The 17,411-nt window shown below is 32.0% G+C and overlaps 1 protein-coding gene and 1 long non-coding RNA gene across 3 annotated transcripts in view; both read right to left on the reverse strand.

Moving 5' to 3' along the window:
• Nucleotides 1-3,418: 3,418 nt before the first annotated feature.
• LOC134665811 (uncharacterized) lies at nt 3,419-5,439 on the reverse strand. The gene is made up of 2 exons (XR_010098421.1): nt 4,432-5,439; nt 3,419-3,845 (listed from the first exon to the last, which is right to left on the reverse strand). It is a non-coding gene; the product is annotated as an uncharacterized LOC134665811 (long non-coding RNA).
• A 4,755-nt stretch (nt 5,440-10,194) lies between these two features.
• The window catches only part of LOC134665859 (uncharacterized), a 64,166-nt gene continuing 56,949 nt past the window's right edge, over nt 10,195-17,411 (reverse strand). The window contains exons 2-3 of one of the 2 annotated variants that reach the window (XR_010098425.1): nt 11,973-15,140; nt 10,195-11,166 (exon numbers count right to left, since the gene is read on the reverse strand). Coding sequence is in view for 1 of the 2 variants with exons in the window: in XM_063522892.1 (XP_063378962.1) it covers nt 14,630-15,082 (453 nt within the window). In the remaining variant the exon portion in view is untranslated. Of the gene's footprint in view, nt 15,141-17,411 lie in introns of both variants that reach the window. The other variant, XM_063522892.1, reaches the window with a different exon arrangement.

A 17,411-nucleotide genomic window follows, 5' to 3' on the forward strand; every position in this document is an offset into this window, starting at 1 on the left:
ATACCGCTTCAGTTGTCATTCAAGACTAGATTACCTCTAATACCATTTATCATCAAATATATTTTTTCGCCAAATCATCCGTTCATATTGTAGGTACTTTAAGTTATATTATTATTCGTATAGATGCTAAATTAGAATTATTTTATAATTTTCTTGAAATATTATGATAACAACAGACAAAGTATCATTACATTACGTATCAAATTAGCAATTTTTAAGTCATTAAATACACGTTGACACTGATTAGGCAATTAATAGAAATGGAAGGGAATGCGTAGAGTTTATCGTTGAGTAATGCTAGTATAAAAATAGGAAATTTAATAGAGTTAGACCAAAAAAGCTTGCAACGATTTTGATAGCATACGCAGGGCAAGTGTTATTTTAAACGTCAAACTTCTGTGAATTATGGCGTGTAAATAACACTGACAATGCGTATGGTATCAAAATCCTTGCAGACTTTTCTAGGTCTAACTCTACAAACGTTTTGGCGAAACTATAGATTAGATGAAATATATGTGAAACTAAGTTAAACATTTGTAAATAATCCAAAGCAGTTTTGAATTTGCAGTCTTTACCGGCTGTTTTTCAAATACAACCTACCTACCTACCTTACCCCTTTACCTTATACCTTTGAAATTAATATTATTATCATTTAACTTTTTAAAATGAAGAATATCTTTTCACCAAAATTTAATAGAAAAAAACAAAAGTAAATATACATTTGTTTTTTTATTATATGAATAGTTTAGGATTAATACACGTATATATATATATGATAATTGACAAATATGTATAATCATAGGTCAATCTGGTGTTTAATTTTAATAAAGTAATTAAAATAATTCACCAACAAAATATAATAAAAAATGTAATATTAAGTAATTAAGTAATATTAATATTATTAATTAACTGGATTTACTGGATGTAGACTTACTTGCATCGGCTATGGTTTCATCTTAAAGTCATGCATTATGCTACCTTTCACACAATTATTTATTTATTTATTAATGTATCAGTTTTCATTAAATGTTGCATATGGTATACACTTTCCGTTAAAATAGTTGAAATATTAATTTTCACGATTGAATACTTTTGCTCAGCTCTGGATGCAGTTTGCATATTGTGGGATACGCTAATAATAGCTAGGTTTGCTTCATCATTATGCACTAATAAGGCATGTTTGTAAACACAGCTCAGAAACGTTTGTCTTATTAAGCATTGACGTTTTATCGTTAAAGTCGTGTGGTTCATGTATACTATAAATTGAAAAATTGATTGTTGTATATACATATTATATTAAATAAAATAATAATGCTAGTTAGCAAAAGTTAATTAAAATGATACAAAGTAATTAATAACAACATAATTAAATCAATTTTTACTTAGTAATGGAGTAAACAGGAAATATTTTACAGGACATAAGTTACAATAAATATAAACAACATAAGTGAGAAACAGTAAGCTAGGTTTTATTATGGAATTTCATTTATTAATATTATTTTAATGTGTATAAGTTTTAATGCGGCACCTAAAACAGTCCAGTAACTATTTACTTTTTATAGACAGGTAAACGCGACCGGAGGTCTTTTATATATACGATTTTATTTGCGTTGATTAATTAAAACGTCTTGGTTTTATTACATGTTAAAGGAACACCATGCTCACATTTGTTTAAGTAGATATATATGAATGTTTTTTTTTTTACTGGACCACAACAAAAACATACCTATTTGTGTTTATTATTTACTTCGAAATTTATGTAAATAAAGTTAAGAGCTTACTTTGGTCTCATTAATATTAACTGCATTAAAATGTTTTAACTAAACGTTGGAATTAGAAACAGACGGGAACGGTAAATTACTGCTTGTGTAGAAAATTTACCTCATTTATACATAGTTTTGGATTTTACGAGTTTTATATATTATGTAATATGTATAATTATAAAATTGTATGAACTTTTTATGACATAGGTGAGTCAAACTTAAGATGGTAATTTACATACATGATTGTTTTTTAATAAAATGATTACCTAATGTATTTGGAATGAGTCGTTACGGTGAAGAGACAAGCTTAATAGTCTAAAAGACATTTGAATAATACCTGAAAAAATATCGTATTTGTTAATAAAAGTTATCGAGCGAAGCGTTAGTAGTATTTATAAGACGTAGCGAACACATAAAGGATATATGTAAATCCTTCGGTGGTTATTTCAATTTTATTTAATACTTTACCAATGAGCGCGAAACACACGAAAAATGGTATGTTAGGAGCCCCATATAACTGCGAAATATAATTTATATTTGAAATTTAAATTATTATGTTAAATTTCAAACCTATCAGTGCGATAGTTTTTTCCGTAAAGTGTACCACAAGAATGCATAATTTATTAAGTTAAGAGGTAAACAGACTTCGAAATAATGCACTGGCAGCCAAGTAGGTAGAGAAAAGAGAATATCAATATATTATTTAAGTTTAAGACAATCAGATCACCAACATGGTTCCGTGTATTCATGAAATGTTCATTACTTAGATATATGTATTTAAGATGACGTATTTTATTTTAAGTTAAATCCGGGCGATGGCAAAGGCAGGTCGATGATTTAGTTTTAAGTAATGAAAATTTACAGCAAGAGAGTTAAGTAACGAGTACGATATTTAAAAACAATATATATGAGTACATGGGTATTTTACACGCAAATAACATTGACAGCAAAGAAACAACAAAAATAAGATCGATATTTAAACTTTTGTAATCGTAAGATGTGGTATATTTAAGTTACTTTCATTGGTATAGTGGTATTATAATATTCAGAGATAATCGATCTCTTATATTTAGAGGAACAAGTTAATCATTATTCATTATTAAGTACCATGAATCATGAAAACAGAATTTCTAAATCAGATGATCAATTTAAATTAAGACATACATATTTAATATAAATTTATTTAGTTTGTTTTTGGTATGAAGTTTTGGCAAACTTACATAGAAGAAGAATAATTGAAGAAGGGTTGAGCGCCAGTTAGTCTACGAATTAAGAGAGAAATATATATTTTTGTTTATTATGGAAGGTATATTATGGCTTATTTTAAGATTCTAACGAACTTAGATAATGTCAATGATATAACTAAAGATTATAAATTGTAGGGTTTGCTCAGGATTCTCTTTTTACTTTTATTTCTTCAGGTGCCTCTACAACTAGCACAGCTTCGCACATTTTAATTTATCTTTAAGGAATCGAAAGAATTGGGTTCGTTTTTTGTTTCTTGAATTAGAAGGTATCATAGTAACATAAATTAGAGGTAAACACTTCATTCTTTAAATTTAATAACCTTGATTCTTTAAATTTTAGATACTTATAATGACGTTATATGTGAAGTAATGAATATTGAATAAGTAGTATTACTATACTATCACTCATTACGAATTTTATTCAGTTTACATTAAAACGTCTTGGTTATTTAAGGCTATTATTTTTTAATAGTTTCAAATAACTGGTACTTTTAACTTTTTTTTCTGTTCGAAATAGCAAAATTAATGATTACGTTGCATTTAAATATTCACTCTGTGAATCGCGACCTAACATTAATAAATACCTACCGTTGGAGAAAATACTTACACCAACAAAAAATGATTTCCTGCTGAGTTTCTTGGGCGCTTCTTCTCAGTGGATGGTCATTCGAAGCGCTGGTAGAATTAATTCAAAAAACAAACCAATTAAACCTTCGACCTTTAAATATAAGGTCGTTATACGTACAAAACAAAACTGATTAATATCTAGAAAAATAAAATCATATCAATTGCACATACAATTTAAAACCAAAAATTGATATTAAAGAAAAAAATACTTTTTAATACAGTTGCTCAAAAAGTACTACTTTACGTAGCTGTTTAGCGTGCGGAAAGTTGGTTATCTCGAACTAGTGCTTTTTACTTTTCCAATTTTTTTAAATTTATACTTGTTCCAATTCACGACTACTTATTGATGAGTGTTAATATTAGTTTCCTTTAAACGTCGTAATCAGCATAAAAACCTACCGTTAATGTAAGAATACGAAAAATATTACATATTTCATATTTAATTACTTACCTCTTCATCATTATAACACGTTTATTTTTTAATATTCAATATTGAAAATTCCGTTCTTAATAAGTTGACTGAATGGAACGGAATAGCTGCCAAACGCCATAGATATAATATACTTAAAGACGACGTCTAACCGAGCTGTCACTGTTACCACTTTTGTTTAGTGTACGATTAACAATGTTTTTCTTATTTTTTCGCAACTGTATTAAAAAACGTCGTTCGATACACGTGCGGAAATGTCATTCTTCACTCGTCCCGAGTCTTACCACTCGCCTGCGGCTCGTGGCAAGATATCTCGGTACTCGTGAAGTAATGACATACCTTCCGCACTAGCATCGAAATGTACTATTATTGTATGCAGAGAAAACAGAATCCCCATAAGTACTCAAATAAATGCATTAAAAGCATGTGTTACATTCCTTTAGGCTTAAGTTTATTAATTAATTAATTAAAACATTTTTTTCCAGTATAATGCTGTAACGTGTTTGAAAATTCATTTAAATATCACCATTTTTTGTAGAACCTACGGCTAGTCTTCAGGAAAGTCATTTCTTTTGTTTTCCTTGATTTGTTAATCTACATATTTCATTTTATATAAACTATTTAAATAAAGTTTCTTTGTATATTTTTAATTAGGTATATATGTACCTACACATACATTCATCGACTAACCATTTTAAATAATTCGTCTATTTTATTTGAATTACAAAATAACATTGCATAGTTTGTAAGCTTAAAAGGCATGAGCATCTCTTTCAGTAAAATATTCACAGGTACAGATAGTAAACAAATTATAAAGGAGATCCTAGATAAAACCAGATACCTCATTGAAAAAAAATCTACAAAGGATAATAATAAAAACATCAACCAACCAACGATCTACAGTACAGGTATCCAGTAAGTCTGAAGTCATATGAAGTTGACAAAATTATTACCTATGAATGTGATAAATTCATGTTTTGTGTGTTTAAATTTACTTACAGACATTAGCCAGAGCATTACTTAGTTCATTAGTAATACAAGGTATGTAATAGCTTGTGCACTAGTAGAAGTTTAGTCTCGATTACAAGATTTATTTTTTAAATGAATTCCTCAGTACAGATTTCAATTTTATTATATTGAGAATCTAAATCCGTGGCAGTATAAAACAACGAAATACAATGTATACTCAATTTAACACAAAAATGTCTGTGACAATTATTTTTCACGTAATGATTATGTATTGTCCTATTGTTTTATTTCATTAAAATATTAACTTAAAATAGAAAACAAAAATAGGGATTAATACCTACGTAGGTACCTATTATTTGAATCCCAAGGGATATAATCTGTCATTGATTGAAGATTCCAATATGCTTAACATATTAACTGTGTTAATACAGTAACGTCAATTATTTGAGAGTGAGTATACTTCACTACAAACAAACAATAATAATACAAGCACGATGTAAATTAAGTTTGTAATATAGGTGCTTTTATTTTCGATATCGACCATGTTTGGAATTAAAACTGTATTGACATTTTGTATATGTCCTAGAGCAAGTTACTTATATCAAAATTTCTTTAGTCTGTAAGTTTGTCCTTATACATATCTATTTCAGTAAACCTTTCTTCGCACTCATCACCGGTATAAATATGACAGACACCATGAAATCGTGTAATTAAACATCGGAGGAAAAACAGGAACGTGTTTAAATTCCGTCTACAGTTCTTGCGCCAAATAATCTGCCGTCAGTTTCGCAGGTGGTGACTAAATGTAATAATTTTTTCAGGTAAATTACATAAATGAATCAGACTTTTCTTATACGCTTAATTTAGCTTTCGAAATTACTTAACTATTTACAATTTTAGACAAAAACGTAAGACTACTTTAAAGAAATTGAGTGAGACATGTTTAACTTATTAAGTTATTAAACATGTTATTAAAACATTCAAACCTATGATAATTGTGACTCATGGAGCCAATGTATATACCTAATCTTTCCAATGTTTTTATTTTCGCTCAAGACTTTCGATATTAAAAAACCTCTTTAACTCCATTATTATTGGAATTGTACAATTGTTTCCACTTTATTTTCAATTTTGTTTCTTTTGAATCAAAATTGTTTTTAGTTTGTAAGTTTGTCCTAAATGCCGTCTTTTCCAGTAAAGCTTTACATCAGACCATTTTTTCATTCAAACAACATGTCTATGGGAGCAATTGGACACAGAACGTGGAAAGGTAGAAGGCGTTCGCAAATACATTCATCGAAACCTAACGTAAAAGTGCGTAAACTTGGTCAGGCACACATCTAATGACAAGAGACATTTAGAGGATATCTAATTATCGGTAAACTTCAGTAAGTAACATGTTATACCAAGAAGAAAAAAAGAAAATTCTGGAGATTTATATAGTTCTACTAATTTTATAAACAATTTGAAAATATTTTAACTAACATAAGATATATTATCTTCTTGTAATTTTGCAATTGAGCAGAATTAAAAAAAATCTTAATTTTATTATGATTTAGTCGTTTGGCTAAAACATATAACTATATAGGAACATACCTATTTACATTTTTTGCAGAATTTATTCTACTATGCAAAGTAAAACAGGAAACTGTTTGAAGACAGCAATGAATATTATTATTTAAAATTTAAGTCTTATTTAAAATTTTCATAAATATGTTTAGTTCGTAAGTTTGGCCTTATCTCGAATCTCTTCCAGTAAAATTTAGCTGTCGTTTGTACTGGCGGTAGCGGAAATCAAAGGCGGTCACGGTCACAAAGTTGAGAGGCGCTCCCGAACGAATTGAGGGATCCTTATGTTGCGAGAGGCGATTCCCAATACGAATGAAGGAAAATTAAACGCGGAGGAACAGGAACGTCGCGCAGAATTTTCATAAAATATTACTGCACGTTTCGGGTACATAGTGACAGGTATTAACTATATGACGCGTAAGTCGGTAGAGTATCTAATATGTATTTATATTTATTTATACTATATATTCGTCAGTTACCATACTTGTATGTTTAATTATCTTTTACAGTTATTTTTAACGCGACGACCACTCGGATAGCGGATAGGTAGAGTTACCTAAATTCGTGCAGCGAGATAAGTTTAATTTATTTAGGGGTAAGTCATACAAAATTTCTTCTTTAATTAAAGGCGCCTCAGGGTACCGCGATAGAAAAACCCATTTTACGAGCCTATGACCGGTTTGAGCACTATCCTAGTGTGGATAGTTTGCTTATTATTTATAAAACTTCACGACACCTATGCGTCCCGGAATGACATATGTCATAATGCTTAATAGTCATACCTATCTTCATAACATGGTCGAAATACTGATAATGCTCCCATATTGGTCCGTACCAAAATGGGAATTATTTTTATACACGTATAATAAATGATACACTGTGTATCTACAAATACAATAGCTATCAATAAACTAAAACGCAATCTATTTCTATGGTATGTTATTAACATACTGTACCTATAAAACTAAAACGTATAAAAAAATGATCCCTAACAACAACAAAACAAACAAAAAACAACAAAAAACAAAAAAAAAAAACAACAAAAAAAACAAAAAAGACATCATAAACAAATCTTGAAACTACCTAAACTAAAAATAATTAATATGACACAAATAAAAACGAAACCATAAAGGTTTAATTGCCAAAATGACAAAAATCTAAATACCAACTACAAATGAAAAAAAAAAACAATAAAACAAATGAAAAATAAAACTCAACCCAATATAAACAAACAGAACAAATAATTTGATTTATAAATAAAGACATACAACTGGTTTAACTCTTATTAGTAAAATTGATAAAAATAAATGAATTGACAAAAAAAGGAAAAAAAACACTATTATTTAAAAAGTTAGTACACTATGTTATTATAATAATAATAATTTGATCGTTTTGTAAAATACATATGTTAAATATTCAATTATCTGAATTTGTGTACTTTCAGATAAATAAATAACAAACAAAACAAATAAATAATTAATAATTTTTTAACTGATATAAAAGTTCATTTATAAATAAACTTGCACAAAAAAAAACAACAATAAAATATTTGATGGCCATCAAAATAAATATCTTTATTATATTTGAAATATATTGGCAATTTTAAACCTACCTGTTGTTTTATTCCCAACTGTCCATAAAAAGAAAGTTATAAAATATTTAATTTCTTTTGGGATACATTTTAAACCTGAAATGCATATTTAATATATTTGTAATCCCAGAATTAAATATTTTATTATTTTCATCCTACACCCTCAGACAAAGAGCCAGTAACAAACTTTGATAAAACAATTTCAGTATTTATTTGTTATTGCTATACGATCAGAATATAATAATATGATTTTGTTACTGACTGTTTAATAGAAACAAGAATAATAAATTCTAGAATTGAACAATATAAGAGTAAGTTGGGGTAAAATTGTTGGCAAAGTTTGCAAGTATGTAATGCATTCTAATTTAAATATGTATTTATTAACAATTTATATTACCCATCTTGCCTAAACTATACTATACCACAAATTTATCTTACTGGTGAAGCTGGGATTAAGATAGTTTTTTACCTATTTACGTATAAACCAACAGTAAGACAAGTTTTTGGGATGATCAAGACAGAGCAATACACAAACTCATGTTGCAAACAAATTACAACTTTCATTACAAACCGAATCTCTTTCGCTTGTTACACTCAAGAGCGAATATAAATCACAATACAAAGTGACCCAGGAGTTGAGTTGTAAATTGTATTGCACTAGAAGGTACCGAAATATAAGTTCTGGAGACCTTGATCTTTAGTATTTAACTAATGCAGGCAGCGGCGGCTTTTGAAAATCAACGAGAGCTGAAACTTAATATTTGTGTAAGTATGAGATGAATGGTAAGAAATCTAAATAAATAAATATTAGGTGACATCTTATACAGATCAACCTAGCCCTAAACTAAGCAAAGCTTGTACCATACTATTTTGGCTTGTAATATTCAAAGAATGTTTAATTCAAAGGTACCTACCCAATTATTTAGCACCATTCAATAATTATATATTGTTATGTTCAACCTTGAACAAGAAAATACTGGTATAATCTCCATAATTCTGCAGAAATCAGGAGGTAGACATTCGATTTTTGGGAGCAGAATAAAATGAGTTAGTATATGAGAAAAGCATCGGTAATTGAGTTTTACGATACCATAAAATCAGGTAACTTTAGTCCACAACTTCCAGCTATGGTCCAAATTCAAGTTCCAGTAAATGAGTAGGTATAAAACTAAATGCAAATTATAATGAGTATCGAATATAGAAAAAGCATTAGTACCTATAGCTAAACAACAAAAGAAATATGTATAACGATTTTATTATAACTTTCCTGGGTGCTAATCAAGTGGAGACTTTCCCTACCTAATGAAATACAAGCACTGGTAAAAATATCCTTTTTCGTCACTTGGTTAAAAATTAAAAACCGGGCAAGTGCGAGTCGGACTCGCGCACGAAGGGTTCCGTACCATAATGCAAAAAAAAGCAAAAAGAAAACGGTCACCCATCCAAGTACTGACCCCTCCCGACGTTGCTTAACTTTGGTCAAAAAACACGTTTGTTGTATGGGAGCCCCATTTAAATCTTTATTTTATTCTGTTCTTAGTATTTGTTGTTATAGCGGCAACAGAAATACATCATCTGTGAAAATTTCAACTGTCTAGCTATCTCGGTTCGTGAGATACAGCCTGGTGACAGACGGACGGACGGACAGCGAAGTCTTAGTAATAGGGTCCCGTTTTACCCTTTGGGTACGGAACCCTAAAAAGCAGTAAATTTTATGCTCCTAAGCTTAACATAGTAACGCCATCTTTTGACGGCTTAAAAAATCAGGTAGTTAGAAGTAGGTATGGAAAATGCTAAAAGATGTCGATAGGGGATCTTGCTTAAAGTGTAGGGGGCAGCACAGAGGCCTGGTATAAAATGCAGACGGAAGTTATTAATTCCGATTTAGGCCACAAGGTGGCAGAGACGGAGATTTTCCGATAAATTCCTAAGACGATATAATATAGAAATGCACGTTACTACTAGGCGACAGGATTCAGGTAGAAAATAACACGGACATTAAATTTGTAAAATTATTTATATTGCAATATAATACCTAAAATTGTCACAACAAACTGTTAGGAATTGCCACGAGCCTACCATATACAATATACAATTACCACTTACAACATAATATGATACTTATATCTAATATAGAAATGTGTATACAATCAAACACAGCTGATTTTCACTGAACTACATTTTGAACCCAAAAACATTTTTGACGCCTGTTGTGTATTTTGTACTTAAACCAAAATAATCACAATTTAATTTAGTTTAATGAGAATTTAGTCATATGTCACAGTCACTTTCAGCAAGACAAAATCAATTTATTGTGAATAGATGCATTTCGATCATTGGAACACGATCTGAAAAATTGGATGGTTAGATATAGCCACAGTCGACGCCAAATATATGTCTACTCTTTTGCATCTTACTCCTTTGTAATAAGGCGAAAAATGTAAACATATCTTCGACGTCGACTGTATCAAGCTTGTGCTAATACAAAGCTCGTACATGATCGCATTTTTAATATTTTTTTTTAAATTTATCGATTGCTTTTTTTTTCGCTCTAAGTGTTTAATATATCTCAGAATTGACATAGGTAGGTGGATAGGTACACATACAAGGGCAACTCTCTGATAATGTTTCTGGAATTGCATCTAATTAGCAATTACCAACACTTTTTAAAGACATTTTGTGCAGATTTTTCCAGAAGAGCCAATAAAACAAACAAGCAAAACCGTTTTCACAATATATCATATGAAAGCCCTATTTAGATGGATCAAGAACTTGCATGCTTATTTACTATTACTTGCTTGAAAATATTCGATACATTGCCAACTACAGAGTTCAATGAATTCAGTCGATTGACCACGACCAAATACCGCAATGTAAAATAAAAGAAAATATATAGCATGCAAGTTCTTGAACGATCTAAATGGGGCTTTAGCCTGTTATATTTTCATGATCATGTAATAATATATTTTTCTCCAATATGCTCGGAAATGTTCACCTTACTGTAGCAAAAATAGTACGGGAAGTTCTTCGTTAATGTCAAACTCTAACTAAAAAACATCAAACTATCGCTGTCCTGTTCTAGCGGACGGGAAGTAAAAAAACATTACAGTAATAACTTATTACTGTAGTGTTTTTTACTTTTTAATAATAAAAAACGCAAACAGCCAATTATTATTGCCGCGAGCCGCTTCTACACGACCCGATCAGCTATCATTTCACGTGTATGATCGTGCGAATACTGCTTAATAAAATCAAAGATTATTTTTATATTTTTTTTAAATCTCATCCGTGTTCATAAAGCTTACATAGTTTGTCAAAGGACTTTCTCATTTTAAACATAGACAAAGAGAATCATACTATCTTTGTCTTACACTAGTACTAGCACCCAAAAGAAAAGGATGGGTGTAGTTTTCCTGGTTCTTACTGACTGAAAAGTTGGTTTGACAAACTATATTGCGCAATTATATTGAATGAACGAATATTGAATGGTACTGAATGGCAGAATAAGTTTGTGCCTTTAACTTTTAAAAATTAATTAAAGAGGGAAATTGTTTTTGACATTTTGGATGTGAAGGTTTGATTTGAGTGATGCTTGATGCTTAAATAATAATTATTTTAGCTTATTTCCTCGCATGTTTGGAGAAAAGCACTATATATGCCTCGGCAGGAATAGCAATTCGTGGATTCGTCTTCTTTGTCGGACTCCGCTTCGCGTCGTCCGACAAAATCGAAACTCATCCACGAATTGCCCTTTCCCGGCCTCTGCAATAATGTACTAATAACGATTTGTATTGTATCTCTACATGATATATTATTATGCAATATTAATTGTACCCAACGGTTCAATTTCACTAAATTAATCTAAACATTTTAAATTCTAAGTAGGGGTTTCCAACTTTATCAAACGTTACCCAGTCCACTCCAACTTTTTTTTTCAACAATAACAATTTCAGTCGAAATATTTCCACCGCTCTGTAAAGGCCAGAGGGCCTACTGCGAACCACGTTCGTCGTGTTGCCTCTTTATCGCACTTGTAAATTCATACGTAAGTGTGACAGGGAGACAACCCGTCGAACGAGGTTCCTGGTAGGCCCTTTGTCATCCCAATACATATATATTTTTTCGTTTGGCGTTTGGCTATGTAAAAGTATCATCTTGGCTAGCCAGAATCCTTACGACGACCGGTCGTATACTTTCCTCATACATCCTATTTTGATGTTATAAATTCACTCCGTAACACCGTATTATAACTACGCTGTGTTTGACTGCATGCACGTTAAAACTAACCTAAACGACTTAACGTTACATCACATGTAGAACGAGATATTTTATAAGTAACAATAGCGGAGCATTGCTGAGGCTCCGTTCCCACTTCCCACCAAACGAGTTAACACGAGTTTGACAGTTCATATAAGTGGTGCTCCATTGAAGGCATTGCTTAATATTATGCGATTGTTAAACTAGAATTTGAATTATTAAATTCCTGAGGAATCTAAAAGCTTACACAACTATTTCACAAACTTCTAGATTAAGATAACAGAAAAAATTAAAAATACTTTTGTCGAACGATAAAAAGTATCGCGGCCAGGCCAGCAGTGGTAGCACGGTGGCAATTTTATCGACTGTCACGTTCTAACAAGTATGTAAGTTCGAAAGTGACGGGCATTGTGACAGGCGATAAAAATGGAACGATGCTGCCACCGCAGTACGCACGAGTAGGTACAGTCATCAGCAATCGTATCTTACACAACTAGGGCCGCAAAAATATGTGACACGTTCTTATTTGGAGCGCAATAAGAGCGCGTCATATATTTTTGCGGCCCTAGTTGTGTAAGATACTATTGCTGATGACTGTACAATGTTGGTTGCACTTTTATCGTGTTATGTGATGCGCGTCACTCTAGCACACAAGTAAGAAAGTGATGGCCACGACGTAAGACGATAAATGCTTGACCATCTTAGACAGTTGTGTAAGCTTTTAACGTTTTTGTGTAGTTATTGCGAAAAAGCACTTATCAAAATCTAAATCACCCATATGTATCTACAATACATACATTAAGGACTTTAGTTCCATAGCAATATCAATTAATGTTACAACCGCATTTTTTAAATTAGGAAAAGATGAGATACATTGCAATAAAATTATGGATCTTATAGGTAAGTCGATTACTGCAATAAAGCATTTAGTACTTCAAAAATATTATTAACATTTACACCATGGTTGCCTGAAATTCCTGAAACAGATTATGAGCTCGATTCAATAAAGTTATAATGTCATTCGAAAATGAAAAAGGTAATTCCCAATATATAGACATTAATTTTGATACGATAAATATGGTACATTACATTTGGTACAAGTTAGTTTTCTTTCTTAGGTTATCGCAAGTTGGGCATAGTTAGATATTATAAACTTTTATAATTTTTTCATGATGTATTGAGTTTTCGCTCATTTAAAAACGATCATTTAAATAACATATTGATTTCCTACGGAAAAGTAATTACGTATGTGGGAAATGTGTGCTTTTCCTTTCGGATCTCTTAATTTAGACACTCGAGCTATTAATAAAACGATTGAATAGTCAGTACATTTCAGAAGTCCAAAAGCTTATTATATAATAATAATAAATATTATCCGAGTAATTGACATAGAATAAGTACAAAACTGGTCTATTTAAATAGTCTATGCCAACATCCAAAATACAGTCTTAGATTAAAAGTTCACTTCAAATATGTTTACGTAAATCACGGGATTGTGTAAATAAGCAACGAGAGCGTGAAAATACGAGTATGGTTGAAGAATTTCGATATATTTATCATTTGTCACCATGCCTGTCACGTTCTAACAAGTGCGAAAGTGACGCATGACAATCATGACATGACAGGTGATAAAAGGCGACCATGATACCGCTGCTGGTACATACTAGTTAATCTAGTTATAGACAATGACATTATATTGTGACGTAAGCACCAAATACACGTTCGCCCAAAAATACGTTGACAATTTTTTTACTGTGGCATATTGTTGATAATTTTATAAAACGTTTGCGTTTGTGTACCAAAGCAAATAAGTTTTGTTTTAGTAAATGATTGTAATTTTAATCTTTAATGATATTTTGTAAAATATGCGTTAAAAATATTCCTAAAATTTCTTGTCAACATATTCTTGCTTGGGCCATCCTGTGTATATTACATCAGATATTATAGAAGTAACTAGGTATATAGTGCACTGATCTGATTTTGACTGATCGAGGTTTCGCCATATGGTGATAAAATGTGCTTCTATTGGTCAATTAATCCGTGATTTAAATTAATTCGTCCATATTTACATTTATATCGTAGGGTTGGCGCCAATCTTTTTTGCCAAACATTTTCTTTATCAATTTTCTAGATGGCCAGTAACTTTGATGAGAATGGAGTATCGGCAATGTATGCTTTATCTCTTGTTCTTATTCTTCATGGTGAGCCGCCGCCAGAAGCTCGTCTTCTCCGCCGGCGGCTGCTCTTCCCTGGCCTCCTCACCCCTCGTCTCTCCTCGTAGCATATCCAGGAACGTCGGATCGTTCTTCCTGACGTTCTTCTCAATTTTCACAGCCTCGGCGCTTAACTCCGCCTTTAATTTCTCAGGGCTCGTATTCTCGACCTTAAACTCGTTAGGGTCTTCAACGAACGCCTGCTGTAGATCCCGCATGATCTTCTTCCGTATAGTCTTCTTCATGCTGAGGTGCCGTTCCAAGGTTTTGACGTCACCGTTTGTGTAGGTGCGGTAGTCGTCCTTCTTTTTCTTGGACTTCTTGCCTTTGTCGTCGTCTTCGAAACTTTTGGTATCATATTGCTGGTTGAGACCGAAGATGTCCCGCAGATGCGGGATGGCGCGCTCTGACGTCATTCTGATTTTGTAGGCGACCGCCTCTTGTGCTTAGATCACAGACACCTCATTGTGGGACCTGGAATTGAGAAAATAAATACTTTAGAAAGTGAGTAACACAAATTTAACCTTAAAGTATACATCACGGCGCATAACATAATATGTTGTGCGGTGTCTCATGTCCCGACCTTGATCGTGTAGATAAATTGTATAATTAATTACGTCAAATAGGACGCCTTTTTTTCTAGGGTAAAACATGCATGTTTCTAAAGTACTAGAATAAGTACTAAAATCACTTTAAATGGTATTAATTACTTCTAAATGCTATTTTTATAGTTCATGCAATGTATGCTTCACATCGCCAGGCTTTATTGATTATGATCAACGATTATTATTGACGTCAATTATTAAAATAACACTTTGATAGATTTGTATGGATGAAACGCAAAATAACTTCGCTACTACAGTTTCATTCCGATAGTAATAGCTACATGATCTGAAAACAGTGGGAAATAATGGTCGTTGATTGTTTCGACAACACGCAATATTTGACTAGTTAGTTTTGTCTATGATCGTATCTCACGCAATTCTGTTTAAAGCTTTAGCTGTTCAGGTAATAAAGTTTAAATATCTAGAAACGAAGATATTAGATACCTATTAGGTACTTGATAGTTCAGAAAATAAGCAGTAAATCTTGTACACAAGCGATAAATTCATTGGCGTCTGCTTTTACCATTTTGTCACTCGAATTTGATCCTTATCTGTATTAAGTAAAAAGTCATATTTTGTGTATTGTGTTACAGTACAATAAAACAGTCGATGTAGAGATTAACAATAGACATTAAAATTTCTATCCCGTTGGAAAAGGAGATAAATCAAGTCTTTATTTGACGCGCACGCGATTGGTCTCGCGTCAGGAGATGAGTTTATATTTCTTCAAAATCAGATAATAACAAACTACTTACCTAATAATAGCAGATATATACTTGATTTAACAAGCACTTCTTTAACTTGGTACACACCAAGTTAGATTATATGTTGTTACTGACCAGCCTATTCGGATTTCGAGATAATCACAAGATCTAGAGATGATATAGAGATCAACTAGATCTACATTAGATATCGACTAGATGTGACTAGGATATCTAAGTCATAACTTGTCGAAATCGTTCAAGAGGACCTCCAGAATCGCGGAAACGTCAAATTTGACATATCTATCTTACAGATATCTTTAAATTATCCATATCGTAACTTGTTGAAGTCTAGTAGAAATCTAATTCATTTTCCGAATCGAGCCGTTAATATGTATATGCAAGCTAAATTTTGAAAATCTATAAAGTAGAATCACTTCCTGAAGTTCAATCGAGATGATGATATTTCACATATAAAGTTCACAAGGATCGGTCACAGCTGACTCTAAAAGAGTCGGGATGCGACAGAGATGGCTTCAAAAAGGTGGAGAGGAGAAAGAAGTCAGCTCGTCCGAATCAGTGCGGTACCGCACCGACTGGACCCAACCATTTGCTGCGTCCTGCAACACCGACGACGCTGCTGTATGTGTCCCGATTACACTACCTTACGAAGGTCGAGGAGATCGTGAAGTATGTACGAGCCAAGTCCGGATTCATCCTGAGGGTCGTGAAGTTGGAATCTCGACACAATGTGAATTTTAATTCTTTTGTGCTGAGCGTTCCGACTGAACATCTAGCGACCTTCACCAAGGAGGAGTTTTGGCCGAAGGGTGTCAAGTTCCGGCGGTTCCGCGGCCGGCTCCCTGACACTGCGGGGTTGCGAACTGCGTCGCAACCATAATTGTGTTTTTTGGTTTTAAGATATATTTTGTAATAATATGTATGCTAGTTTTAAGGTATTTATCTATGGGCCAATAGTTGCCTGAAAATAAATGTTTTCATTTCATTTTCATTTCATTTCATTTCATAAAGTGAACGAATATTACGGCATTACAATTTATTCCATTTGCTCCAGTGTACCTATGGTGAAGTATGTACTTACGTAGCCTTAACGTAGGGCATGCTTTAAGCTAACAGTAGGTACCTCTAGGTAAGCAATTACCGTTAGTGCTTAATGACCTGAGTAATTACCAATTTAATAACTTCACTGAGCCATCGTTTTGTTTCTGTTATTGGTTTTGCATGCCATTAATGCAAGCACAATATAATTAAGTTCATAACAGTTATTGAAAAGTTTACGGTACTTCAGTGGGTATGTGTAAGTTTATAAATAGTTTGCCCGTTATGTATTTAGAAACATTACGTAGGTACCTACCTAAATTTACATTTTTATACACAGTGGCCCGTTTTCCTTATTATCAAGTATTGGAATAAAGGCA

The sequence above is a fragment of the Cydia fagiglandana genome, chromosome 7 (genome assembly GCF_963556715.1).
Source record: "Cydia fagiglandana chromosome 7, ilCydFagi1.1, whole genome shotgun sequence".
Classification (NCBI taxonomy): domain Eukaryota; kingdom Metazoa; phylum Arthropoda; class Insecta; order Lepidoptera; family Tortricidae; genus Cydia; species Cydia fagiglandana.